This window comes from Solanum dulcamara, chromosome 6 (assembly GCF_947179165.1).
Source record: "Solanum dulcamara chromosome 6, daSolDulc1.2, whole genome shotgun sequence".
NCBI classification, from domain to species: Eukaryota; Viridiplantae; Streptophyta; class Magnoliopsida; order Solanales; family Solanaceae; genus Solanum; species Solanum dulcamara.
Genome location: NC_077242.1, coordinates 54745032 through 54772882, shown reverse-complemented (window position 1 = coordinate 54772882; position 27851 = coordinate 54745032). Strand labels below are relative to the sequence as shown.

Below are 27851 nucleotides of genomic sequence, written 5' to 3'. Positions count from 1 at the left end.
ATCCATTAATTAAAAATCATGATTTAAACAACCCACCATAAATTTCAAAAACCTTTAAAGAGATAAATAGAGAAATTACTTGCAAACCATCAATTCATACATATGAAATATTTTGAATCAAAATAGACCAATAATCACTAGTTTAACCATGATTCATGTCATTAAGTACAAATACAAATTACCCATAAGAAAATATTACTTGAAATCAAGAGTTTTGAATTAATGGGTGGAAAAAACTCATGGATAAACACTCACATACGTTAGAGTAAAGCTTGAAAAGAATTGGGTAATTAAACATAATTTATCATATAATCAAAATACTTTAGGCATGAGAGTGGAAGCAATACTCTCACTGAAGCCTTACATACCTAGAATCCGAAACTTTACTCAGAATCGAAAGACTTAATGAACACTCTTGAATACTAGCATTTTCTCCTCTTCGGAGCATTTTGTGTACTACCCAGAATATATGAATCACTGGAATAGAATTTATACACTACTAAGAATTAAAACTATATTTTGAGAATGAGTAAAGAAGTGTATAGAGAGAAGAGTTGCTTGAGAAAGTTTGATGAACAAAATGATGAAATAAGGTGAGAAGGAGGGACCTAACAATAAATAAAATAATTATAAAGAAAAATATGAAAAATTATTGAAAGATTGTGATGTCATGGATGATGTCAAATGGAGGACTATTGATATCATGGGTGATGTTAAATGGATCTAGATCTTCCATGGTTGGTGAGATGAATCATCTTTTTTCACGGAATTCCTTTTTTCGAAGCTATGTTTGAACAAAATAAATTCTTAATTAGGATGTGGTGTATACATATGAATTGTAGCTCTAGAAGTCTCATTTCATATCATTTAAGAATCAATTGAACGGGATCATCCCACAATGCGATGTGATTTTTCTTCTACAAACACTCTATTTCGTTGATTTGGCCTACTTAGCCTCCTATTCTTAAGCTATGGTCTTCACAAAAATTATAGGAAATGATGTTGGGGTTATTCAAAAATTTGAATCACCTAATTTAGACCAACTTAAGAATATTTATGCCTAAAATATAGAAACAGTATCATTTTCATCGAGAATTGGAACAGCATATACAACGTTTTTAGGGGGTGTTACATTATCTCACCTTTGGAAACATTCGTCCTCGAATGAGGCAAGACTTAGCTTGAGTAGAGTAGAGTGTAATCCAACAACCCATCATTAATTCAGTAGTGCAATTTAAAACATTGTTCAAAATATATTTCATAATTTTGCAAGCATATGACAAGAAAAGTTGAAATACAAGGATTACAAGTAATTGAGCAAGGACAACTTAATACCATAGGTTTGGGTAGAGGGAAAAAGATGAGGTATCACTTAATTGTATTCGCTTCTGCTTCCCATGTAGAACTTTCAACTTGTTGATTCCTCCAAAGAACTTTAACAAATGCAACTTCTTTGTTCCTCAATCTCATAACTTTTCAATCTAAAATTTCAACTGGGACTTCTTCATAGGTCAAGTTTTCTTCAATATTCACTACTCCCAAAGGAACAATGGAACTAGGATCACCCACACATTTTCTCAACATAGACACATGGAACACCGGGTGAACCATGGTCATTTCCAATGGAAGATCCAACTCATACGCAGCCTTGCCAACACGTCTCACGATTCTATAAGGCCCTACATACCTAGGGAGCAATTTCCCTTTCTTACCAAAATGAACCACACCCTTCATGGGTTAAACTTTCATAAACACCCAATCATCCACATTAAACTCAAGATCCCTTCTTCTAGTGTCGGAATAGGACTTTTGATGACTTTGAGTCATCTTCAACCTTTCTCTAATTATATTCACCTTCTCTAAAGCATAAAGTATCAAATTGGGCCCCAACAAGGTCATCTCACCTACTTCGAACCAACCAACCGGGTATCTACATCATCTCCCATACAAATACTCAAATGGCGCCATCTCAATACTTGAGTGGTAACTGTTATTATAGGCAAACTCGATGAGCGGTAGATGATCATCCCAATTTCCTCTAAACTCCAACACACAAGCCCTTAATATATCCTCTAGTATTTGAATCGTCCTTTTGGCTTGCCCATTGATTTGAGGATGGAATGAAGTACTCATTTTTACCTTAGTACCGAGGCCCTTTTGAAATGATCTTCAAAAGTTAGAAGTGAATTGGGTACCATGATCCAAAATAATGGATAACGGCACACCATGCAACCTCACTAACTCCCGCATATACAACTTGGCATAGTCTTCGGCACTATAGGAAGTCTTAACCGGTAGGAACTGAGCCGACTTAGTCATTCTATCAACAATTACCAAAAACGAATCATGACACTTTTGAGTATGAGGCAAACCCACTATAAAATCTATATTCATATATTCCTACTTCCAAGTAGGTATTTCAATGTCTTGGGCTAGGACACCTAGCCTTTGATGTTCAGCCTTCACTTGTTGGTAATTTGGACATTCGGACATGAACTTTGCTATGTCCTTCTACATGCCACCTCACAAATAGAACTTTTTTAAGTCTCGATACATTTTCGTCGAACCGGGATAAATGTTGTATGTAGAATTATAAGCCTTCATTAAGATCAAACTCCTTAGACTATCCACGTCAGGAACACATAGACGACCTTGGTAGTATAGCACCCCATCTCCCCCTTCTGAAAAGACCTCTATCTTTTTTTCCTTTACCAACTTCTTTAACTCAATAAAAGTTGGGTCAAGATCTTGTTTTGACTGTTTTAACATCCAGCACTAAAGAGGATTTGGACACATTTTGAACAACCATACCACCATCATGGGTACCGCACAACTTTATTCCTAATCTAGCCAACCGGTGAACTTCTTTCACCCACTCCCTCTTCCCTTTATCAACATGGGCCACACTCCGCATAGACACTCTACTAATTAGCACGAGATTTTTCACGAAATTCTCTTGAATTTACACCCTTGAATCACCAAAATCGGGTTCATATAGGTCAAGAAACAATTACTCAAAGTTCTTCAAAAACTCAATTTGAAAATGGATATAGCTGTAATTAAAATCACGATTTTTACCTGAATCGAATGCTCCAAATCAGTTTTCAATCTCTCCAATGCGTTCTCCATGAAAAATCTCACAAGTTTGCCTTTTGAATCACCCAATTTGGAGCCTTAATGATCAAGTTATGGATTTTAAAGTTGAAGAAAAAAACCCCAAAAAAATAAAAATAAAAGGACTGTTGGCTGCTGCACTGCTGCAGTTTTTTGGAAAAGAAATAATCAAAATCTCCGACGGGGTGCTCGGGATTCGTTCGGAATCCGATAAAAATAAACCAGATATGCTACCCTACTAAATTCGACGTTCTGGACTCAATGGAATATTCAAAATTTCCATACGAGATTATTTTAATAAAAAGTGGGTCCCACACCCAAGAGTCATTTTAAGCCTCATTCCACAACGGGCCTCGATATTAGTCTGGAAGCGTCGAAAAGCGAACAAAAGGTCATTATAGACCAAAATCAATATTCCGAAACTAACCGCGCTGTCAGAATTTTCATTCGAGTGCGTTTTCCAAGAATGTTCACCAAAGTCAATCATAGGCTAAGTTACAAAGTCAAAAGCACCAAATGGCCTCAAACTCGTATCGATTGCCTCGATAGTCATTCCATCAGAATTTGAATTCGAGATCTCGTTGGTCATTATAGACCAAAATCAATATTCCGAAACTAACCGCGCTGTCAGAATTTTCATTCGAGTGCGTTTTCCAAGAATGTTCACCAAAGTCAATCATAGGCTAAGTTACAAAGTCAAAAGCACCAAATGGCCTCAAACTCGTATCGATTGCCTCGATAGTCATTCCATCAGAATTTGAATTCGAGATCTCGTTGACCCAAAATTCGAAAAGTCACAACTAAACCAACTTAAGCCTTCAAAATACCAAAATGGACTCGGGACCTCTAAAAATTAAACTAACACTTCTTCTAGACCAAAAACCATCTCCCGAATCCAACGGAGTTATCGGAATTTCATTCCGAGTATCGGAACTCCAAAAGTTGACCAAAGTCAAACCTTGGCTTAAAGTTCCTCAAATTTTCAACCCAAGGTCTTAAATCTTCGTTACAACTCCAAAACTGATTCCGTAAAGTCTCCTAAGCCTATTTCAACATTTTGGAGCTGCTGGAATTGAAGGAATTCCGTTCCGAGACCCGTAGCTCCGATTGACCCCAAATATCACTTTTTAATACTTAAAACTTATGAAACTCAAAATTTTCAAGGACTTAACTTTTCATGGGATTTTCTAAAAATCAACACCCGATAACAATTAGAAACGACTCAGAACATCTAAAGGGAGGGGTAAAATGGTCATTTTACAAAAATTCCAAAGATAACCTTCAAGGTCATTACAATCCTACAGGGAGATATGATTTTTCTTCTACAAATACTTAATTTCTTCATAGCACCAGGTCTTACAAAGATTAATTTATTTGACTTACTTAGCCTCTGAATCTTAAGATATGGTCTTCATAAAAGTTGTAGGTAATGATGTTGAAGTTATTTAAAAAATTTATTCACCTAATTTTGACCATCCTATGAAACGTTATGCCCAAAATACAAAAGCAGTATCATTTTCATCGAGAACTTAAACACCATATACAACATTTTTAGGGGGTATTATAATGAGCCATACATGTCTTGTGGATCCATAGTAAGTCCTTACCATGGACATATAAATGAATTGCCTGAACCAATCGTATGATCCTACCTGCACTAACATACATAGTTGAGCATTCATTATCTAAATTTATGTTTTTCGTTATTAATCATTACTCCAAAAACTATCATAAAATCGCTTAAAGCCCATATATCATAATTTGGCATAACGTCATTGAAAAATATGTTCGTCTTGAAAGTCCATAAGTCATAACGTGAAGCATATATATATTTTTGTAAAAATTATGGAAAAACATATTTGATAGTTCATAGGATAAAATCATTGAAAAACTCTTAAAGCTCATAAACCACAATCCATAATTTTAAATCATACCATAAATTATACGGTTCATATTTTTGAAATAGAAATTCATAAAATCATGCTTTGAGAAAAATATTATAAAATCACAATTAATATTTTTGAAATCTCATGGTGATAAAGGGACAAACTCTTGGAATAAGATTATCTTATAGAGTGGTAGATATCATAGGGATAGGGATTCATAAGTTTAGAAATATCCATTATGAGAAATATAGTTCTTTATACATACATAATTTAATAGTTCATGAAGGAAATAACATAGACATCGAATAATTAAAATAACTTTCACAGAAGATTTCATAAGGTATATCAGGAATCAAGGAAACATTAAGAATATCGAGAGAATTTAAAGTTCTAACAAAAAGCATAATTTTTTCTTGGACGTGCCAGAGATTTATAACATGAGGTTTTTGGGGAAGAACTATTTTGCACACTCAAGGTTAACCTTACATACTATAACTACCGGAAAAAGACTACATACCCTTAATTGTAGCCATATTAATTGGAGGCTCTATCATATATGTTCTCCATATCTGATTTTATGGCTACATTAGCAAGCTTCCCCCTCAATCTAATATCAGTGATTATCTCTTGGGTTAGTAACATATTATCTATAATATTTCTTCCTTTCACAAAATCAAATTGATTCTTAAAGATCATTTTTTTATATATTGCATGATAATTAGTGAGTGTTTATATGGAGATTTAGTTTGTTGAATATCCTAGTTGTTTGCCACAACTTGTGTCATGGATGTTAGAATAATTTAGAGTGAAAGACTAAGCAATTATGAATTTATAGTGTAGGAGTTAACTCGAGGACAAGAAAAGATTAAGTGTGGCATTGTGATCGGTGTCTAGAAATACATATTTTAATATACATTACACTTTATATTTAGTGTTTGTATCTTGTATTCAAGTTTATTTTGATCTTTGTAGGCTTAATAGTTGTATTTAATATGTACAAGATTTCATGATAAGTCGATGAATTGATGCAAAAAGATGTGAACATATGACTTTGTTTCCTGATTAGAAGTTATTCATGAGTACTCAGATCGATCTAATGAGCCAAGTAAATACGTAAAGGAGTTGAAAAAAATATTTTCTCACGAAAATTTATCCGGTGTGCTGCCTACCCTAGCCGGAGGCACGCCATACATGTACAAACATTGAAACATAGGCAATAAAATCATCATTTTGCACCAATACACATTCCAGCTCAACTCTCGCAACATCGCAATAAACTATAGAACTACTCTACATTTTTGGTATTCAAAACTAGAATTTTACTCGATCTCATTTTAAGCTTAATTTTTCTAACACGTGTTTGACCATTGTAACTAAGAAGCTTTCTAAGTCAACATTATCAATGGTGTGGTTAAAGTAGAATATCACTCAATGGATCTCCAATATATAGTACCTAATTAATATGAAGAAACATGAATTTTGCTCTGTTGTTGATTTTGGCCAACTCTAATTGAAATAAAGGATGAATTATTATTCATGCACTTGATACCACACATGACCTAAGAATACCATGGCCTTAAGTCACTCTATACCGTATATCTATAAAAGTTGTTAGAGCATTTGGCAATCGGAAAGGCATCACCAAAAAATCATAATGTCTGTAGTGACTCCTGAAAGTTATATTTGGAATATCCTCTTTTACATTTAACTAATGGTACTTTAAAGGGATGTCAAAAATAAAATATTGCACCCTAAAATTGATCAAACAATCAACTATATGAGGTAACAAAAACTTTTTCTTGACCATACATTATCACTATATACATTCGAAGTCAATCATCTTTTTTTCTATAGAAACAACACTGATGCACCTCCAAGGAGAAACCCTCATGATGAAACCATTATTAGAAAAGTATTTTGCTTGTTCCTTTAGCTCTATAGGAGAATATGTTGTGTGTCCATCAATATATCAATCCCAAAATCTATAACCATATCTAGTTGAACACCTAGAAGTTCATTCGAGGAGACATTAGAATTCATTCACAACCAACACAGACTCAAGAGTTAATTTCTCGACTTTCAAATTGATATTCGTACAAAATAAACAAGGCACCTCTTTTCAATAATTTTCTTGGCATTTTAAGGTAGGAAATAAACCAATTTGTACACACTATGGCATTACCTTTCATGACAATAGTATCTTAAATTGGAAATTCAAACGAGTTTTAAGCTTCCAAATTAAAATTGGAAAAAACGAGGGTATTTTTGGTGAAATTCATTTGTAACAGAGGCATCCATGTGATGATCTTGGAAAATATTTTAAGTTTGAATCTTGCGCAATTTAGAGATCGATCAAGTTAATGATTAGATGTGTAGTAGTTATATTGATAAAAATTGCATCTCACAAAAGAGTTGAAAAAGACAGAGTAGAAGGCTAAAAATGTCAAATTGAAATATTTATAAAATTTTAGAAGTGTATATCTTTGCAACATATGCAAAAACGAGAAAACAAACAGTAACAAATTAAGTTCCACCGTTGATTCCTACAACCAATTTCTAGGATAAAAGACAAACAATTAGGATGGACCAATAAAAACTTTTATTGTACTAAATTCGTAACTCTTCTATATATATGCAAAGTTTTTGAAAGATTTATTCTCAGTAAAACTAAAGAAATAATTACATTATTAAAAGAGGGCCCCTCCTCTCCTTGTACTCTTATTTAAAGGAAGAATTACGCGAACTAATAAACATTTAATGGTTATTATATATACTTTGAAGATTAAGAGGAGGGGTGAATTAAAAATTCTCTCTTAGTCGACTGCTTAGGTATGACAATCGATTAACCTACAGGTTAGTATAAACAATATAAAGCAAAAATAAGAGTGCAGGAATAAAATAAAAGATAGAATTTTATCCTGGTTTGGATCATTGATGTGGTTCCTAGTCCAGTCCCGTTAAATTACAAGGGTTTCCTTTAAAGTAGTAGTAATTTAATAGGTACAGATGTTGAACAAAAAGAACACGTCTGATGTGCAAATCAGACTCAGTTGACTTGACGTCACCTCTACTTGTATAACCTAAGCTAGAGAGAGTTCTTTCTCTTTTCTATTACAATTGTACACCCAACCGAGTACAAAATTTTTCTGAAAGATGAGAGAAAATAATAGACTAAGTTCAAGTGAAGTACGTAATTGTCTAACTAGGTGAGGATGACTTTATATGGCTGAAGGTGAGACAGCCATGTCTGCTCTTAAAAGGAAAACCCAAGGGATTTTACTTATCAATCAAGAATTTGTGGGGATTCCTTGATTGATGATGAACGTTCATACAAGATATGTTCGTGCGAGTCTTCTTTCTTCTTGGAGTGATTCTCTACCTTGTATAGAGGTATTCTTTCCTGATATGTGACTTGATCTTCAATCAGCTTCCCTTCCTTGTATAGCGACTTCAGATTTGATCTTTTATCTGTCAATCATCAATTAGCAATGGTGTCAATCTCCAGTGGGTGAGTGTTGGTCTTTTTTCCTTTCTATTCTTCGATCAGACTGAATCAAGCGTCAACCCGTAATCTCCAATCTTTTCTTTCCTTTCTTGCTATGCTATTTTCCTTAATCCGGATTCAGCAATCAATCAGTGATTGGCTTCGTATATCAAAGGAAACTATGTAACAATTATTTTCCTGCAAAATTTACACATTATCAAAACACATTACTGCTAACAATCTCTCCCTTTTTTATAATGACAAACTCATTATGTTACTTTTGTTTTTTAACTTCCCTGTTAAAAGAAGTCCTCCGATTTTCTCCCCTGACTTTGTTCCCTGTAAGTTGTTTTTATGGATAGCTCCTGTAGGTTGCAGTTGGCTCCCCCTAACTTCATTCCTGTAAGTTATCTAGAGTCTTCTCCCCCTTTAGCATAATCAAAAAGGAAAACAACAAATATAAAAAAAGACAGAAATATGCACATATGCAAGCAAGCCAAAACAATGAAATTCAAAGTATGAGGAAGTATCCTCAATATTACAGTTCAAAAGTATGGAGGGACATATTCCTCGCAAAACGAACAGAGTATTTTAAAGAAATGAAAAAAAAGGTTAACGACTACCCAAGAAGTATTTTAGAGTGTTTAAAACGTTCCTATAGAAAGTATTGTAGGATTCTTCAACAGTTTTGGAGAAATTTGAACATGAGGTCTGGACAGACACATCAAGATCATTGTTGGAGGAGTCGGATCCTGACTAAGTCGACTTGTTTAATCAATCTGTTAATGGTCCTGACATTTTCCTTCAAATGTTCCACAGACAACAGCAGCCTGCCCACATCGGTACCTATTTTCCTGCATACCTGCAAAACCTTACTAACTTATTCTTATAAAGTGAGCATTCCAGACTCCAACGTAGCTAACCATATTTTCATTTCCTCTGCTTCTTGAAAAAGAAGCGCAACCGAATCAGCAAATACTTGCGAAGCTTTAGGCACATCTATCTCGGCCTACATGGATTCCTTCTTATGCCACTTATTATCGACTAGAATGTATCCCATACTTGAGAATGTTCTAGTTTCATACATGGTAGCAACTTCTAAGGACTTGTAGGAAGAGATATCAACTAGGGATTCAACTATAATCTAGAAGAGGGATTTGGATCATTTGAGTTTTCCCACATATAATTTGTGATCCAAGTAGACCAGTTGATCTTATACTTCTTCAGGAGACAGTACAACATAAAAACAACCTTGTTTGAAATATTGTTGAGAGACCCTTTTCTTGGAACCAATGTGGTAGCAATGATATGGGCTAAAATTTGGTTTTCAAAATAGAGCGAGAGGACAAAAATTAGATAGGTCCGAGTTAGGCTCAAAGACAGCTGCATTAACTTTATCCAAAGTAACTTCAAACTTTTTGGGCCATATGCCATTCTTAAAGGGAATGTCAGTAGAAAATTCAGAACCAAACACTTCTTTAAACAAGAATTCATTTACCAGAATGCGATTTCCTAGAACAAGGATTTCAAGATCCCAGTTTCTTCACAAACACGGAGATTTGCATAGAACAAATGCACAATCTTCTAATAATACTCAAGACCACATAACCTTAAAAAAAGAGAAAGCATTTGAGTTCTAAAGAAAGAGATTACCGGGAAATGAGATTCCTCTAGTTGTACCAAGTTAACTACCCGTCCAAGAACCACAGGCCTCTTTTTAAAGGCTTCGAATTTACACTTACGTTCTTCACCCCAGAACTTATGCATGTCTTCTAAACCAAAAGAAACTTTAGGATGTGGTTTCACATTCTTTGTCTCCTTTCTTTTTACAGAAGGAGGTCGCTTCTTCGAAGTGGAGGCCTTAACAGAGGATGCTACTTTAAAGGAGTTAGATGACAGAGCTATGAAATCAATTTCAAGAAAGATGGATTTATCAGGGGAGGGTTTCAATGTGGCCATGGATCTGGTTCTTGTCATTGTGAGAGGAAAAGAAAGAAAGATAGAAATACAAGGAATAGGGATAGACTATTTAAGAAGTGAGAGGGGAACACAAGAGTTACAGTAAAGACGAAGTGATGGATGATTGAAAAGAAGGGAAAGGGAAGAGTTTCTTCTGAACAAGGAAGGAAAATATCGAGGTAATAATGACATGCACAGAAAATTAAACTATTTAAGGAAGGTAAATACGTTTAAAAATTTACAATGTCAAGACTTTTTTTAAGGAAACAAAATCTTTCTTCAAGCAAAGGCTTAGTAAAAATATCAGCAAGTTGATTTTCAGAATCAACAAATTCAAGTAAAAAAACTTTATTTTCAACATGATTCTAATAAAATGTTGTTTAATGTCTATGTGATTGGATATAGAATGATGCACAGTGTATTTAGATAAACTAATTGCACTAGGATTGTCACAAAAAAATAGAAACAGCTTCATAAGACAGATCATAATCGAGTAATTGATGCATCATCCATAAAATTTGAGTTTTGGAATTTCCAACAGTAAGATATTCAGCCTCAGTAATCGATAAGGCAACTGACTTTTGGTTTTTACTATGCCAGGAAACCAGGGATTTTCCTAGTAATTGACATGTTCCACTTGTGCTTTTCCTATCATTTTTACTTGCAAAATCAGCATCTGAATAACCTGTTAAGTCAAAATTAGAAATTTGAGTATACCATAGTCCTATCTCAGAAGTGTCTATGAGATATCTTATGATTCTCTTAACAACAGTTAGATGCGATTCCTTTGGAGAAGATTGAAATAGAGCATATTTGCATACACTGAACATAATATCCAGTCGACTAGCAATTAAGTATAGTATCAAATTAATCATTTCGTGATATAATTTTTTGTCCACATCTTTTTCAGCATTGTCTGTTTTGAGGCATGTTGTTGGACTCATTGGAGTTCCAAAAGCTTTTTGTTTATCTATTTCAAACCTCTTTATTAACTCTTTTGCATACTTATCTTGACTGATGAAGGTACCTTTAGAAGTTTGCTTGATTTGGAGTCTGAGAAAGGAAGTGAGTTCTCCCATAAGACTCATTTCAAATTCTCCTTTCATAAGATTTGCAAAATTCTCACACAAGAAGGGATTAGAACTTCAAAAAATAATATCATCAACATAAATTTGAACGATAAGAAAATTAGATTCTTGATTTTTGGTAGACAAGGTGGTGTCAATTTTTCCTCATTGAAAATTATTTAGAAGTAGAAAAGAGCTCAGTCTTTCATACCAAGTTTTTGGGACTTGTTTAAGACCATAAAGACCTTTAGAGAGATTAAAAACATGATCAGGACAAGAAAGATTTTCAAAGTCGGGGGCTTGTAAAACTTTTTCATTTATGAAATCATTTAAAAAGGCACTTTCAATATTCATTTGAAATAACTTGAATTTTTTGAAAGATGCATATGCAAGAAGAATGCGAATTGATTCTAACCTTGCTACAGGAGCGAAAGTTTCATCATAGTCAATACCTTCTTGTTGTGAGTAACCTTGGGCTACTAATTTGGCTTTATTTTTTTTTATCATTTTTCCTTCTTCATTCAACTTGTTTCGAAAGACCCATTTGGTTCTGATTACTGAGCAATTATTTGATCTTTTTGTGAGGACCCAGACTTGATTTTTCTCAAATTGGTTGAGTTCTTCCTTCATGGATTGAAACCGTGATTCATATATTAAGGCTTCATCAATCTGTTTGGGTTCAATTTTAGATATCAGTGCCACTAAGCTTGCTTATTTAATGAAGCTCTCATTTTCATTCTTTTATTTGGATCACCAATGATAAAATCATTTGAAAAATTGGTGCTATGTCTCCATTCTCTAGGAACATAGATTTTCTCTAGGACGATGGTCGAATCATCTCAAGTATCAGCCGACTCTGTCTGACTATTTTGACCTATAACTTTAGAGACATGCTGAGATGTAGTAGTTCATGGGGAAACTTCTTCTTCGGAAGCTAATATATCAGAAATCTACACACTTGGGTTTGTCTCATCAAAAACAACATGAACAAATTCTTCAAATCTTAAGGTTCTTTTGTTAAAGACTCTGAATGCATGACTAGAAGAAGAATATCCAAGAAATATACCTTCATCAATTTTGGGATCAAATTTTCCCAAATTATTCTTACCATTATTGTGAATGTAGTATTTACACCCGAAGGAATAAAAGTAGTTGATGTTAGGCCTTTTTCCCTTCCACATATCATAGGGAGTCTTTTTCAAAATTGGTCTGATCAAGCACCTGTTCAAAATATGGAATGTAGTCTTACAGCTTCAGCCCAGAAATGATCTGGAAGGCTTCGATCAAGTAAGAGAATTCTGGCTGTATCTTGAAGAGATTGATTTTTTTCTTTCTAAGACTCCATTTTTCTTGAGGTTAGAAAAAAGATTGGAAATTTTGAGTGATACCATATTTGTTACAAAATTCTTCAAAAGAACTATTTTCAAACTCTCCTCCATGATCACTATGAATTGTAGAAATGAAATAACCTGCTTCTCTTTGAATTTTTCTAAAAAACACTTCAAAGTTAGTGAAAGTTTCATGTTTGTGTGATAGGAAAATAACCCAAGTAAATTGAGAGTAGTCATCAACAATAACAAAAGCATATCATTTACCACTGATACTAGCAGTTCTAATAGGACCAAATAAGTCCATGTGCAAAAGTTGAAGAAGTTTACAGGTAGTCACGATATCTTTAACCTTGAAATATGTACAAGTCTATTTACCAAACTGGCATGCATCGCATATATGATTCTTTTCAGATTTAAGCTTTGTAATCCCATAACTAACTCAAGCCTTGATAGTTTTTACATAGCATTCATTTTTGCATGATCTAGTTTCCTGTGCCAAATCCAAGGATCGCTTGACACAGCAGTTAGACATGTAAAAGTTGGCAAATCAACCTTATTTACCACACAAATGTTTTCAACAAGTTCTCTAATAATTGTAATGTTCTTTTCTTCATTGTTGATGATGAATTTTACAGCATTGAATCGAACATCGAATCTTGTGTCACATAGCTGACTGATGCTTCAAAAATTATGCTTCAATCCATCAACTAAATAAACTTCTACTAAATCACATGAGGGACTTATGGTAATTGATCTAATCCAGTAACTTCTCCTTTAGCATTTTCACCGAATCTGACATAGTCTCCATCGATTTTTTTAACTTAATTAAAATTCTATTTTTTGCCCATCATATGTTTGGAACACCCACTATCAATAACCCACATTCTCTTTTTGTAGGTCTTCTTTGGATGCTCTTGTAAAACAGTGATTCAGTTTCTTTTTGGTACCCATGTTTTGGATCCTTGACGGTTAGTTTTAGAAACTTTTGGTCTCCAGACCCATTTACTAGAGGATTGATTTTTACAGTTAAAAGATTTGTGACAAATTTTTTCACAAGAATAGCAACACCGTTTGAAAGAAGATTTCACACTATGAAAAGATGAATTTTGCGAATATTTGTTAGAATGGACTAACTTCAACTTGGCAACTTTTTATTATTTAAAAGAATTTTAAGTTCTCTAATTTCTTCATGTAGTAAATCGACTTTAACTTGACTTACTTCTAGATGAATTTGCAGTCCTTCTTTTCTTTCGTAAGTTTGTTAAATTCATCAATAAATTTTTGAAGTTTATCATCAATCATGTCTAAAGAATATTGTAAATCAATGCAGTTTGACATATTGCTTTTCTTACCCCGTTTGTTTCACCCATGGCCATAAAGCAAATATTTGTTGTTTCTGCTTGTTTGTCATGACCCAACCTAGGGCCTAGTCATAACACGTTGATTAAAACTCTGAAGGGGCACAAACCAAGCCTCTTGTACTTATCATAAGCATACATACGGTAAATCAAAAGCGGAAACATCATAAGAGAGTCTAAATCATGAATAGAAATTTAGGAACGACACATGACAACATAAACTCGAAATATTTGTCCAACTAGATGCCTTTATTCACGAATATGAGCAGGGGATAAGAAATATCCCTAACTCACCCTCAATATGAAACATAGCAAAAGTCTTTGAAAATAATAACTAACTCGATAACTAGTTCCCGATAAAGGAGGACTCACCACAACCGCCGGATAGAAAAGCTTAACTAGCCACGTAGATGAGTGTGATCTTCAACCTCAACCCCTACATTATGAGACAATGTAGGCAAAAAGTATGCATTAGTACGTTGGAATATACTAATTATGTGGGCGTGATATGCAACGTAAATCATGGAATGCAATGATCAAGTAAAATACATGATAAGATGAGATAAGTAACGACTTCAGAAAATCATATTGACCAAAGCATTTAAAAGCATACCTTAAAATCATAGCATAGATAAAAGATCATACATATGTGGGATAGGAACCATAACCGACAATAAGACCATGCGAACTTTAACATGAAATCCCGTTATCTCCCCATACAATGAAGAAAAAAGGGAATCTACTTGCCAAGGTAGACTCTACCCCACTAAGGGGGTCATGCATATTCTATAGGTGGATCCACTAGCTAGTCTATGAAGGCAATCCTATGGTGGCACGTAGTTATGAGATAAAAGACTTTATATAAGGACCTCGTATTTCAAGTCCCTACCTCAAGTCCACATTCGGTTCTAAGTCAAATCCCACGAAATACATATATAGCATAGAAATCATAATTTCATATATCATAGTGATGATCATAAGTTTGAAATCATAGAGTAGCTCATTTTCATAACATACTTGTAATGTGAGAATTGTCTTTTCATCATTACAATCATACTTACATAGACATAATTCATACTTGAAAATTCATGATCATAGCTTATACTTGAAATTAGGATAAGACATGAATGCATGATCAATTGACTTGAAAATCATGAAATTAATTTGAAAACATGCATGATCATAAACTTTATATCAGCCCATACGTAATTCATAAAGATAATATTCCTTGGAAGTATAATTCAAAATACTCATAATTTATATTATAAACACTAGAAATCAAAATAGGAGAATTCATGAAAAAACTCTTCAATTTAATGCAATAACCATCAATTTGTATAAAAATAGACTCATGATCATACTTTGAATCAAAATTCATGCAATTAGAATAGAGATCATAAAACCCATAAAATACCACACTTTAATTTAATAGAAACCTTGAGAAATTGATTGGGCTTCATGGATGAAAGAATCCATGAATCAATACCCACATACCTTAAGTGAGAACACCAAATAACCCGGAAAAACATGAGAGTTTTGATGGAGAGCTTGAGTGAATTTACTTGAAATCTTTAATGGAGTGTTTGAGAGTCTTTTATAGAGAGAAAAATATTTGAGTAGGTGAATTATAGAAGAATGAATAGAATTAGAGGTTTAGGACAATTTATAGAGTTGAATTAGGTCCTAAAAACGTCTAGGTTCATTAGCTAAAAATTTGAGAAAAGTATAAAATGCCCTTACTAAAAAAACTAAATTCGGCCAAAAACTTACTGCCAGGTCCGCGACGCGGAGGCAAGCAAGTCCACGATACGGACTTGTTGCGGACCTTACTAGTTTACACAGTTTCTTGAAAAATCTATCTTTCGATCTATGGGTCCTAAAAATCCACCGAGACTATTTTCCTACAGGTTTTGACCCCCTGATTAAGGATTACGGATAATGTATTACATGAGCGGCCTATTCCCAAGGCATTTTTAAGGCACTTGTGAGCAATTTTGAGGGATGTTACATGGTTCTTTTTCTGATATGTATTCCACACTCCAGGCTCCAAGATACTTTGTATTATCATTCCTATGATAGTTTTTTTTCTTTAGTTCAGGACAGTTTGGCCTATATGTCCTGGTTTTCCACAATGATAACATCTGTCATCATTCCTTTGATAATTGTTATTTCTAAAATCATTTTGAGGTCTTTATCTTCTTTGTCTTAGCATTTGTTTGACTCCTTGATTTATAAGAGACATCTCTTCACTATTTATTTCATCAACTTCTTCCTCAGCCTCATAGGCATCTACATTAAAGGCGACACCTTCTTCTTCTCATCTTTGTTGTATCTGTTGATATGATTTTGTTCATAGGCCATTAGGTTTCCTATGAGTTCATCGTTAGTCATTTTCTGAAGGTCACCATTTTCAAGAATGGCCGCTTTGGTTTTCCAAGCTTTAGGAAGACTTCTGATGAGTTTCCTAACTTGCAAACTATTTGGGTATATCATACCGAGAGACTTGAGTTCACAAACAATTTTGTTAGTTCTGAAGAACATGCTTTCAATATTTTCGTCGTCTTTCATTTTGAATAATTCATATTCATTTACTAGAGAAATGATACGAACTTCTTTCACTTTCCTGGTTCCCTTGTATGTAACTTCGAGTTTGTCCCACATTTCTTTCGCAGTATCACATATTGAGATCTTGTCGTATTCTTCTCAACTAACTGCACAATATAACAAACTTATAGCTCTAGCATAAGTTTGAATTACCTCTTGTTGTTCCTTTGTGATATCAAAAGATTCAAGATCTAGATTATTTTTAGCAATCTCCTTGTCATTTAGCCTTGGAATAGGTTTTGGTCCTTTCTTCATCATAACCCATGCTTGGAAGTCATTGAATTGAACAAAAATTCTGAATCTATTTTTCCAATGGGAGTAGTGTTGGCCATTGAAATAGGGATGACGATTTGACGAATGTCCGTCTTGAAGAATTTTTCCATGATAATTTGCCATTGATCTTTTCTCACGTGCGGTTAAACACTTGGAAGTGTTAGACCTACTCTAATACCAATTGAAGATTAAGAGGGGAGTGAATTAAAAATTCTCCCTTAGTCGACTGATTAGGTCTGACAGTCGATTAACCTGCATAAACAATATAAAACAAAAATAAGAGTGCAGGAATGAAATAGAAGATGAAATTTTATCCTGGTTTGGATCATCGATGTGGTGCCTAGTCCATTCTCCTTGGATTACAAGGATTTCCTTTAAAGCAGTAGTAATTTAATATGTACAGATGTTGAACAAAAAGAACACATCTAATGTACAAATCAAACTCCGTTGACTTGACGTCACCTCTACTTGTATAACCTAAACTAGAGATAGCTCTTTATCTTTTCTGTTACAATTGTACACTCAACTAAGAACAAAGTTTTTCGAAAGATGAGAGAAAATAATAGACTAGGTTCAAGTGAAGTACGTAACTGTCTAACTAGGCGAGGATGACTTTATATGGATGAAGGTGAGACAGCTATGTCTGCTCTTAAAAGGAAAACCCAAGGGATTTTACTTATCAATCAATGATGTGGTGATTCCTCAATTGATGATGCACGTCCATATCAAATATGTTCGTGCGAATCTTCTTTCTTCTTGGAGTGATTCTTTGCCTTGTACAGAGTTCTTCTTTCCTGATTTGTGAGTTGATCTTCAATCATCTTCCCTTTCTTGTATAGCGACTTCAGATTTGATCTTCTATCTGTCAATCTTCAATTAGCAATGGTGTCAATCTCTAGCTGGTGAGTGTTGGTCTTCTTTCCTTTCTATTCTTCGATCAGAATGAATCAATAGCGTCAATCCGTAATCTTCAATCTTTTCTTTCCTTTCTTGCTATGCTGTTTTCCTTAATCCAGGATTCAACAATCAATCAGTGATAGGCTTCGTGTATCAAAGAAAACCGTGTAACAATAATTTCCCTGCAAAAGTTAAACATTATCAAAACACATTAGTGCTAACATATTTAAGCTATAGTTCTAGTTAATTATTAGACGCGGCTAAGTTTCATTAATTTTTCTATTTAATTTGTATAATTCAGTTCCTAATTATATAAATCCAGAATTAGTATAGTTCAGTTCCTAATTGTATAAATCCAGAATTTGTATATGCTTACCTTAGCTAATTTGTATATATTTACCCTGTTTATACATTAGCAAGCAAAATATACAAACAGAGTTCTGAAAAATTCTTAAATGTATAAATACAGAATTTGTATATACTTACCATGTTTGTATATTGACAAAAGAAATATATAAACGTAAATACTCATAGCAAACGAAACTTTAGTTATGAAGAGTAATTAGGTAAACTGTAGCTAAGGAGTATAATTAAGATACTTATAGTAGCTACTTATGAAATTTCCTCTTTTCTAAAATATAAATTGTTTAGGGTTCCACAGTGTACAAAAATAGTGTTGAATATGCTGCATTAGTAATGTTGAAATGTTTGTATTAATTTTGTTGAGATTATTTTCTTGTGCAATATTTGGCTTGGTGTATCAAAAATAACATGTATTGCATAATTTCTTTTAAAAAGTTGTTTACAAAAATACCCCTAACAATTAAAGGATATATGTAGAAAGAATTTTGAGGGACAATTGTATCTTAATTTAGTCATGTTAATGCATGCATTAAAACTTATTACATTAAAAACACTATGAATTTTCATGTATTACTTATTCATATCTTAATACCAAATATAGTGTATAACTGATGAAAATATTAATTATATATAAATTTATAAGGTTATCAAACAAAATATTAATACACAAATTTAATGTATACGCTATTTTTTTTTCAATGCACTCTACTGAATCCCTTAATTTGCCCTTGTGATTAATAAAAAAAAGTGTTTGTAAGTGGGTTGTTGAAGATAAAATAGGATTAATACAAGAGGCTTATCAGTCATGCAAAGCATAGAGAGAGAGACTGAAAAAGAGAGCAATAATGCTTAGGTAGGATAGCAGACAGAGGGTTGCTTTTTGGGTACTTGGGGAATAAAACGCTGTCTCTCAACGAGGATTGGCGTGACACCTCTCTCTCTCTCTTTTCTTTTCCAATCTGCTTAAAATATAAAATCCTGAACAAAATAGTATTTCAATTAACTTTAATTCATTTATATGCAAGGAAACAAATGATAAACATGAAAAAGGCAAAAAATCATCACTTTCCCCTTTATCGACTCTCCCTCTTTGTTTCCTACCTTTTCACCTTTACTACTTTATTTGAATTCCTGCCTGGCCTTCTCTCTTTCTCTCTCTTCTTTCATGTAGGAAAAAAAAAGATTTTCTTTGATTAAAGAAACTCAAAGAATAAATAGTGTTTGAAAGAGGCTCCCACTTCAAGACATTTTTCAAAGTTATCATTCCCATTAATTTATATGAAATTAAACACAAGGTATATCTTGAAGGTTTTATTTATTTAGTATATTATAGTCTCATTCAGCATGTACATATAGAGATCGTATTCTCTTTCTGCAGCTTTACATCTAGTGAATATCAAATTCTCTGATAAATGCAGTCTAATAATAAAATAGCCATAAGTATCTTACTGCATACAATTACTTGACACAGTTCCCTATCTCCATGCAAAAAATGATTAAACAAAAGTAACCTTTCATGCTAATTTATGTTTGGGAACAGTACCAGCCTAAAGCTTAGAACTAACAACTGTTGAAAGAAAAACTACAACTATTTATGAGCTCTTTGTCCAATCAAAAGTTTCCACAAAAAATGAAATGGACGGATTAATAGCTACTCCCTTGGTTTCAATTTATTTGGTTCGTTTTGACTTGATATATATGAAGTTTTAAAAAATTAATTAATTAATTAATTTTATTGTCTAAAATTATAGATACATAGAATGCCCCAACATGTAAGTTTTAAACATATCATATGAAAAATTAAAATGAATAAGTTGCTAAAACAGAAAAATAATAATATTCTTATTTAAAACGAATTAAAAAAATATGAAAAATAAATTGAAATAAAGGAGTAAATTATCTTTAGATAAAGGAATAAAATAAAAGAAATGAAAAAGCTAGAACAAGTAGTTTAAAGGCAAAGATATGATCTGTCTTGGCTTCTTTATTTAAAACCCTTGTGGCCTTGTATCTTTTCACTTAAAACGAAAAGAGAAAGAAATAAATCTATAGTAGTTCAACCATATATATATATACACACACATACTTGTTCTTAAGAGAAAGAAAGAAGTAACAAGAAAGAAAGAAAGAAAGGAAGAATTAAAGAGTAGAGTGGGGGTGTTAGAGCTGGTAGAGGGGGTAATATAGAAAGAGAGTGTTCAGTTCTCAGGCAAGATAGGTTACGGTATCAACAACGAGGGGGGTGTAGGGGGGGTGGGGTTGGGGCTAAGTTATGCGAACAGGAGCAGGTAGTGCAGTTCAACAGACTCTCACAACAGAGGCTGCTTCAGTGTTGAAGCATTCTCTTAGCTTGGCCAGGAGAAGAGGCCATGCACAGGTTACTCCTCTTCATGTGGCTGCTATTTTGTTAAGCTCAAGAGTCAGTCTTCTTAGAAGAGCTTGTCTCAAATCTCAACCAAATAATTATTCTTCTCATCCACTTCAGTGTAGAGCTCTTGAGTTATGCTTTAATGTTGCACTTAATAGACTTCCAACAAGTCCTGGTCCACTCCTTCATGGCCAGCCTTGTTTGTCTAATGCTTTAATTGCTGCACTCAAAAGGGCACAAGCTCATCAGAGGAGAGGCTGCATAGAGCAGCAGCAACAACAGCAGCAACCTCTTTTAGCTATTAAGGTTGAGTTAGAGCAGCTTATTTTGTCTATTCTAGATGATCCTAGTGTTAGTAGGGTTATGAGAGAAGCAGGTTTCTCTAGCACTGCAATTAAAAACAATATAGAGGAATCAGCTTCTTCAGTCTTTCAGTGTTACAACAATAGCTCTGGTGGAATTTACACAACACCTAGCTCTCCTACTACTACTATAACTACTGAGAATAATCCTATAATTAATAGTTTCTGGAATTCACAAAACCCTATTCTCTTTTCCCCTCAAAAGTTCATAAATACACAATTAACATCAGATGTCAAGTTGGTGATAGATGTGTTGCTGAGGAGTAACAACAAGAGGAGGAACAGTGTGATAGTTGGTGACTCAGTGTCTAGTACAGAAGGGCTTGTTGCACAACTGATGGGAAAAGTGGAGAGAGGGGATGTGCCTGAGGAACTGAAATTAGCTCACTTTATCAAATTTCAATTCTCAGCAGCACCACTAATGTTGATGAAAAGAGAAGAAGTGGAGCTGAACATATCAGACCTGAAAAGAAAAGTGGAATCTCTTACTTCAGGAATAAGTAGTAGGGGGGTTGGAGTCATTATCTACACAGGTGACTTGAAATGGACAGTTGACAGTACTAGTAGTACTACTCTTGCTCATGAGAAAGAAAGAGGATTGTTTGGTAATTATAGTCCAGTTGATCATCTTGTAGCTGAGATAGGAAGGCTTGTTTCTTCCTACGACAACAATAGCTCAAATGCAAAGGTTTGGTTGGTGGCTACAGCAAATTATCAAACTTATATCAAGTGCCAAATGAAACAACCTCCTCTTGATATTCAATGGTCTCTTCAACCTATTTCTGTTCCAACTGGGGGTCTAGGGTTAAGTCTCAATACTACAAGGTCAGCTATCATTTATTATATATTTATTTATTTTTGTCTTCTTTCTTAATAATCATAAACTTAATTTGTGTATTTGATCATAATGCACTCTATTTGGTTAGTTCTTGAAGCGCTACATATACTTCCTCCGTTAGTTTTATTTGTCACATTTAAATTTAACACTCCTATTAAAAAATAATAATTGACATAATTATTTACCACACTATTCTTATTAATTAATATTTATTAAATTTTGAAAAATAATTTGGGAAATAAGTAACTAATGTTAAAGCAAAAACCTGAAATTAAATAATTGTCTTTTTTCACATGTTAAAAGTTATAAATAAATGTAAATATATATTTTTAAAATAGTGGAAAATAAATAAGTGAAGGGAGTATTTTTTGTTTCCTGATATGGGTCTATTTGGAAAGCCATTAGTAATTGGAATTGGTGTAATTATTTAGCTAGTAATTGTACAGCCTAGTAATTACGATGATCTGTTTATTTGCCACAGTATAATTACACTATAATTATAATTGTATAATTATACTGTTTGGTTGCACAAGTTTAATTATAAAGTTAAAAATGAAAGTTAATTATCTAAACTTAAAATTTATATTAGACAAAAAATAAGGACCTTTATAAATGATATTAAATTAACTATTAATTAATAAACATATGCTCTAAACTAATTATTCTAAAAAAAATAATTTATTTATATTTTTTAAAATTAGTATATTTTAATTAGTTTAATAAAAAAACTAAAAGCATAAGATTTTATGAAAATCATGAAATGTATGTTTGAAAAAAAAATGTTAATATCATAAAAATATTGTATAAATTATTAAAACATTTGAAAAAAAATAATCTATCAAGTTTAACTAAAAAATAAATGGTTTACAATATGAAATATCAAGTCAATACTACTAAAATAAATGAAATTGAAAATATGACATAAATTCTAAATTCTAATAAAAAAATTTAACATAATACTCTTATATCAAATTTTAACACAACTTACATAACTATGATTTTAAATATTAGAATACTAACAAAATTATGCAAATAAAAAAATAGAATAATAAATAAATAAATAGTATGAAAAATTGCATTGAATCACATGAAAAAGTAAAGGTTGAAAATGAGAAAGAAATGAAATATACATAATAAAAAAATAAAAAATATATTTTTAGAAACTATTAGAATAATAAAAATATCTTTTAAAAAATAAATTAAAATAAAAAATATAAATATAAAAAAAATAAAATTTTAAAAAGTTTCAAGTAATTACATGGTGTAATTACACTAATTCTTACTCTCCTAAAGAATTGAAAAATGTAATTACTCCCCTTCAATTACACCAGTTCTTCTTTTGCCAAGTAATTACTTGGTCTACCAAACATATCAAATAGTGTAATTACACATAATTACATCAAATCTCAATTACAATATAATTTTCCAAACATGGTTTTTGTCTTAGTCTTCATTGTCTGAACACTGAACAAAAATACAGGACATAGGAGCACGCTCTATTATGTTGCCAAAAAGCAATGCTAAGAGACGTACAAATGTAAAATGGACATCTTTTGAATTTACTGCTTTCTTGTTTTTTTTTTTTTTTTTTTTCTGGATATGTTTTTAACTCATAATATGGTGAAAAGGGCAAAAATAAAAGTTGGGGGGGAGGGGGGGTCGGAAGGAAAAACAAAATCGAAATACAATAGTAAATAATTGCCTCCTTTATTCAGTGTTTAGCAGGTGATGTTGCAGTATGTGGGTTTTTGTCCCAAGCATGTTTGTAGTATCGGTGGTAGCCTTTTTCAGGTTTCAAGGGAATTATGTTCCTTTTTTGACTTCTTTTTCAGATGGGAAAGCAGCTTAAAGAATTGACTAATTTTTATATTACTAATTCAAATACTACAATCTTGTTAATTTCATTCTCTTTTTATCCCTTCCATTTCAATTTAGTGGAGATTTGAATTGTGCTAAACTTATTACACCCTCCACAAAAGTGTTAAAGTTAAATTATTTTCAGATTTAGAAATATACTCGACATGAAATTTAAGAAATTTAGAAAAAAATTTGAATCTTGTAGTAACGTATCATGTAGAATGTTGAAATGGTAAAAGGAATAGATATTCTTTTTCGAACAGACCAAAAAAGAAAAGTAAGACACTAAAATTTGAGACTGAGTGATTAATAATTTTCTTCTGATGAATTCATAAAGAAATAATAATTATTTTTTGTAATGAGGGAAGTATATTTACTAAACAAGTATATATTTTCCTGTTTTTGCAGTGTCCATGAACCAAGGACACCAATCTCTCAACAAATGTTTGAGAAAAAGCCAGTTCCTAGCAAGGAGGAACAAGATACACTCACCTGTTGTGCACAATGCACTTCGAATTATGAAACAGAAGCTAGGTTGAAGTTTGGTCAGCACAAAATTTCTACATTGAATCCTATGGCTATCACTTGTGACACTAAGGACTCTGACAAGCCTCCAACATTATTGCCTGATTGGCTCAAACCACATGACATGGATGCAACCAACAAGGTACATATCTTACAATTCTCATCTATTTGCCTACAATAATTCGAATTATTCCTGTACTTTGAATATCATATACTCCCATCGATGTGTTTTTTTTTTTGGACAATTTTTCACATGAAGACCACAAGATTAAAAAATATTTTAATATGTTCTAATGTATCTTTAATATAAGATCACAAAATTAAAAAATCTTTTTTTATTTTCTTATAGTCTGTATCACGTTAAAATCTGATAAACAACATCAAAGAAATGATGATAGAATTCGGAGTATGAAGGTCAATGTGTCTAATCTATTATATTCTCGGATAGTTTAGTAATTTTCAATTAGAATCTTATTACGTATAAACTTACAAAAATGTATTTTAAGTCACAAAGTTTATTAAATAATTAACACTATTTTACAATAAAATTATTTGAAAAAATTTGTACTCTTAAGTGAAGCATGTTTAACTAGTAATATTGTCATATAATATGGTTCATAAAGTGTGTTAGATATTTTTCTTTCGCTTTTTATTTTTTAAAAAATGTAACAAAATCTTACTGGCCATCCTTTTCTTTTCTTTTTCTTATGGGGGAGTTTCAGGATGATGTGTCTGAGTTGAAAGGAAAGTGGAGCAGGTTGTGCCAAAATCTTCATCAAGGGAAGCCTACTCAAAGACAAATAGGTTCAGTTGTGAGCAATGAATACAATAGCAGTGGGAAGAATTATTCTTTGTATCCATGGTGGCCTAACCAGAAGAGCATAATAACAGATTGCAAATCAATTTCATTTAGTGATCCTCCAAATGTGAAGCCTAATCAGGGAGCCAGCACTGTGCCAAGATTCAGAAGACAACAATCGTGCCATATCGAGTTCAGTTTCAGCAATGGGAACTCAAAAAATCAATCATCATCAGTTGAGCCAAACTTGGATTCCCTTAAAAACAGACAAGGGAAAGAAGTGAAAATCACACTTGCACTTGGGAATTCACAGCTTTCTGATATCGGTGGGAACGTTGATGAAGTGATGCTCAAACTGTTACAAGAGAACTTGCCTTGGCAAATGGAAAACATGCATACTATTGTGGATGCGTTGATGGATTTCAACACAATCAATAAGCAGAAGAATTGGTTGCTGATTCAGGGGAATGACTCAATTGGGAAACTGAGATTTGCTCGAGTGATAGCAAAATCAGCATTTGGTTCTGATGACTTTCTCTTGTGCATCAACATGAGAAACATATCTAATCATGTTGAATTGCTCAACAAGGCCTTAAGGAATGATGAAAAGCTTGTTGTACTACTGGAAGATGTTGATTTTGCTGATGCAGAGGTGTTGAAATTTCTTATGGATGTCTATGAAAATTGGATCTCTAGCCATTTGTTCATATTAGCAATTAGGACTAGTGATACAACTGATGATGGAAGAGAGTACTATTGCACAGAGCCTGTAATCCAGATGAAACTAGTGGTAAGTGAAACGAGTCTGAATCCTGGATCAGTATGTATTGATCATAAGAGAAAAGCTGAGTGGGAATTGTCTTCGCCTAACAAGACCAAGAGTCCAAGAAACAATGTGATGGAAGATGTCTCCTCAATTGCTGCTCCAAGTGGGAAGATAATGAAGGAATTCACAAGGCAATTGAGCTCAAACACCCTTGACCTCAACATTAAAGCAGACGAGGGTGATGAAATCGAAGCCAAAACTGAGGATTTTAGCCCCATTTCAAGTGATTTGACTCGCGAAACAGCCAACGATCAACATCAACAAAACAACAATCCACCACTTGGCTTTTTGGACCTCATCAAGAATCGCCTTGTTTTGAAACGCGATTCATCTCAAGACAAGCAAATGAGAGAGGTGTTCATGTTCAAGATGAGAAGGTCATTGGAGGACGTATGTGGTAGTAAAATACTAGAGAGATTTTCCTTGGATGAAATGGTGTTAGAGAAGGTATTTGAGGGGTGTGGTTCATTTCTCAACAGCTTGTTTGATGAATGGCTAAAAGACATTTTTCAAACGAGCTTGCAAATGATTGATGAGAAAGAGAATATTGTGATCATCAAGCTTTGTGAAGTGGTGGGAGCTAAAGATGAGACTGGTTTCAAAGGTTCATGTCTTCCAAGAGGGATTCAACTTTCAATCATGGACTAAGTAGTTGTCACTTCTAGCTATATCATGTTACTATTATATTTCCTTGTCATGCACCACTACGTGTCCTCTTGTAACTAGCTAGTCTTGTTTCTTAATACAATGTCTGCTATGTTTTCATTCCTATATCAATTATGGACCAACTAAACAACACATTCATAATAATTATGTTGCTCGAACTTGAGTGTGGGCGTTTGATATAAGCGTGTGGATCTAGAGGATGAATTTTTTATGATTTATTTTTTATGATACGGATATAAATTTAGGTACGGATACGAATTCAGGGGTATGGATCTTGGTAAGGATATGGATGCAGGGATTTGACTAAAAATAATTTAAATATCTAAAAATAGAGTGATATGTCTAAATTATGATAGTTATGTGGAAGACTTATAAGATATTGTGAAGAAAAAATATTGATCAAGAGGAGAATTCCAAGAAGATAATATAAGAAAAAGAATTGACATAGAAATTTTTATATACGTGGTATTTCATTTTCTTCAATTTCACATTGACTTTTATTTTGATTATAAAAATCATTGTATCTATCCCAAGTTTCTCCATTGATTTTGGTCAAAGTATCCAAAATCAGTTGACTAGATTTGGTACAGACCTCATACTCATGTCATGTCAACACGAGTGTAGCACCGAAAGTGAAGAGTCCGAGCAACAACAACATACCCAGTGATCAGGGGAGAGTAAATTGTAAGCAGACCTTACCACTACCTCGTGGAGATAGAGAAAGTGTTTCCAAAATACAACTTAGTATAAAGAACAAAAAGATGTACAGCTTAAAATAATTTCTACTTTATTTGTTTTTCAAGATTAGGATTATATATAGATATTAAAAGAATAACTACGTATCCTTTTTCACTAAATATAATATATATAGATATTAAAAGAATAACTGCGCATCTTTTTCACTAAATATATTTAACTGCAAACTATTTCAAACATTGCAAGTGTTAAAATGTGGCAACTTTCATAATTGAAAGGGTAAGAACAATTTTAATTAAATTGATAACTAGACTTGATTACACAGTGTACATTCCAAATTAAATGCTTATCATCTAAGGAATAAAATCACGAAAACATTTGCTAATATCTATAAAAGTAATACATCATTAAGGGTAAATGATAAATTTAAAGTAAAATTATTTTTAAATATAAAATTATATTACTATTTTCGAAAAAGAGCTAATAAGAAATTTAAAACGTAAAAGTATCTCATAAAATTCAATAGAAGAAATATGAATTAAGTACTGTTTTAAATATTAGTTTGATAGAAAAATATC

The 27851-nt window shown here is 32.9% G+C and overlaps 2 protein-coding genes across 3 annotated transcripts; one reads left to right on the top strand and one right to left on the bottom strand.

Moving 5' to 3' along the window:
- Positions 1-7923: 7923 nt before the first annotated feature.
- On the bottom strand, positions 7924-10577 carry LOC129892319 (uncharacterized). Of its 2 annotated transcripts, none has more exons than XM_055967886.1 (2): positions 10138-10577; positions 7924-9346 (listed from the first exon to the last, which is right to left on the bottom strand). In XM_055967886.1, the coding sequence occupies exons 1-2, from the start codon at positions 10459-10461 to the stop codon at positions 9215-9217; spliced, it is 456 nt and encodes a 151-aa protein (XP_055823861.1). In that variant the 5' UTR covers positions 10462-10577; the 3' UTR covers positions 7924-9214. The 2 variants fall into 2 exon arrangements, with proteins under 2 accessions (XP_055823861.1, XP_055823862.1); XM_055967887.1 differs by having other exon boundaries at positions 7924-8911.
- A 9993-nt stretch (positions 10578-20570) lies between these two features.
- LOC129891167 (protein SMAX1-LIKE 4) lies at positions 20571-26735 on the top strand. Its single transcript, XM_055966437.1, has 3 exons — positions 20571-21891; positions 24170-24428; positions 25009-26735. Exons 1-3 carry the CDS (start codon positions 20609-20611, stop codon positions 26557-26559), a joined length of 3093 nt encoding a protein of 1030 aa, XP_055822412.1. The 5' UTR covers positions 20571-20608; the 3' UTR covers positions 26560-26735.
- Positions 26736-27851: the final 1116 nt, after the last annotated feature.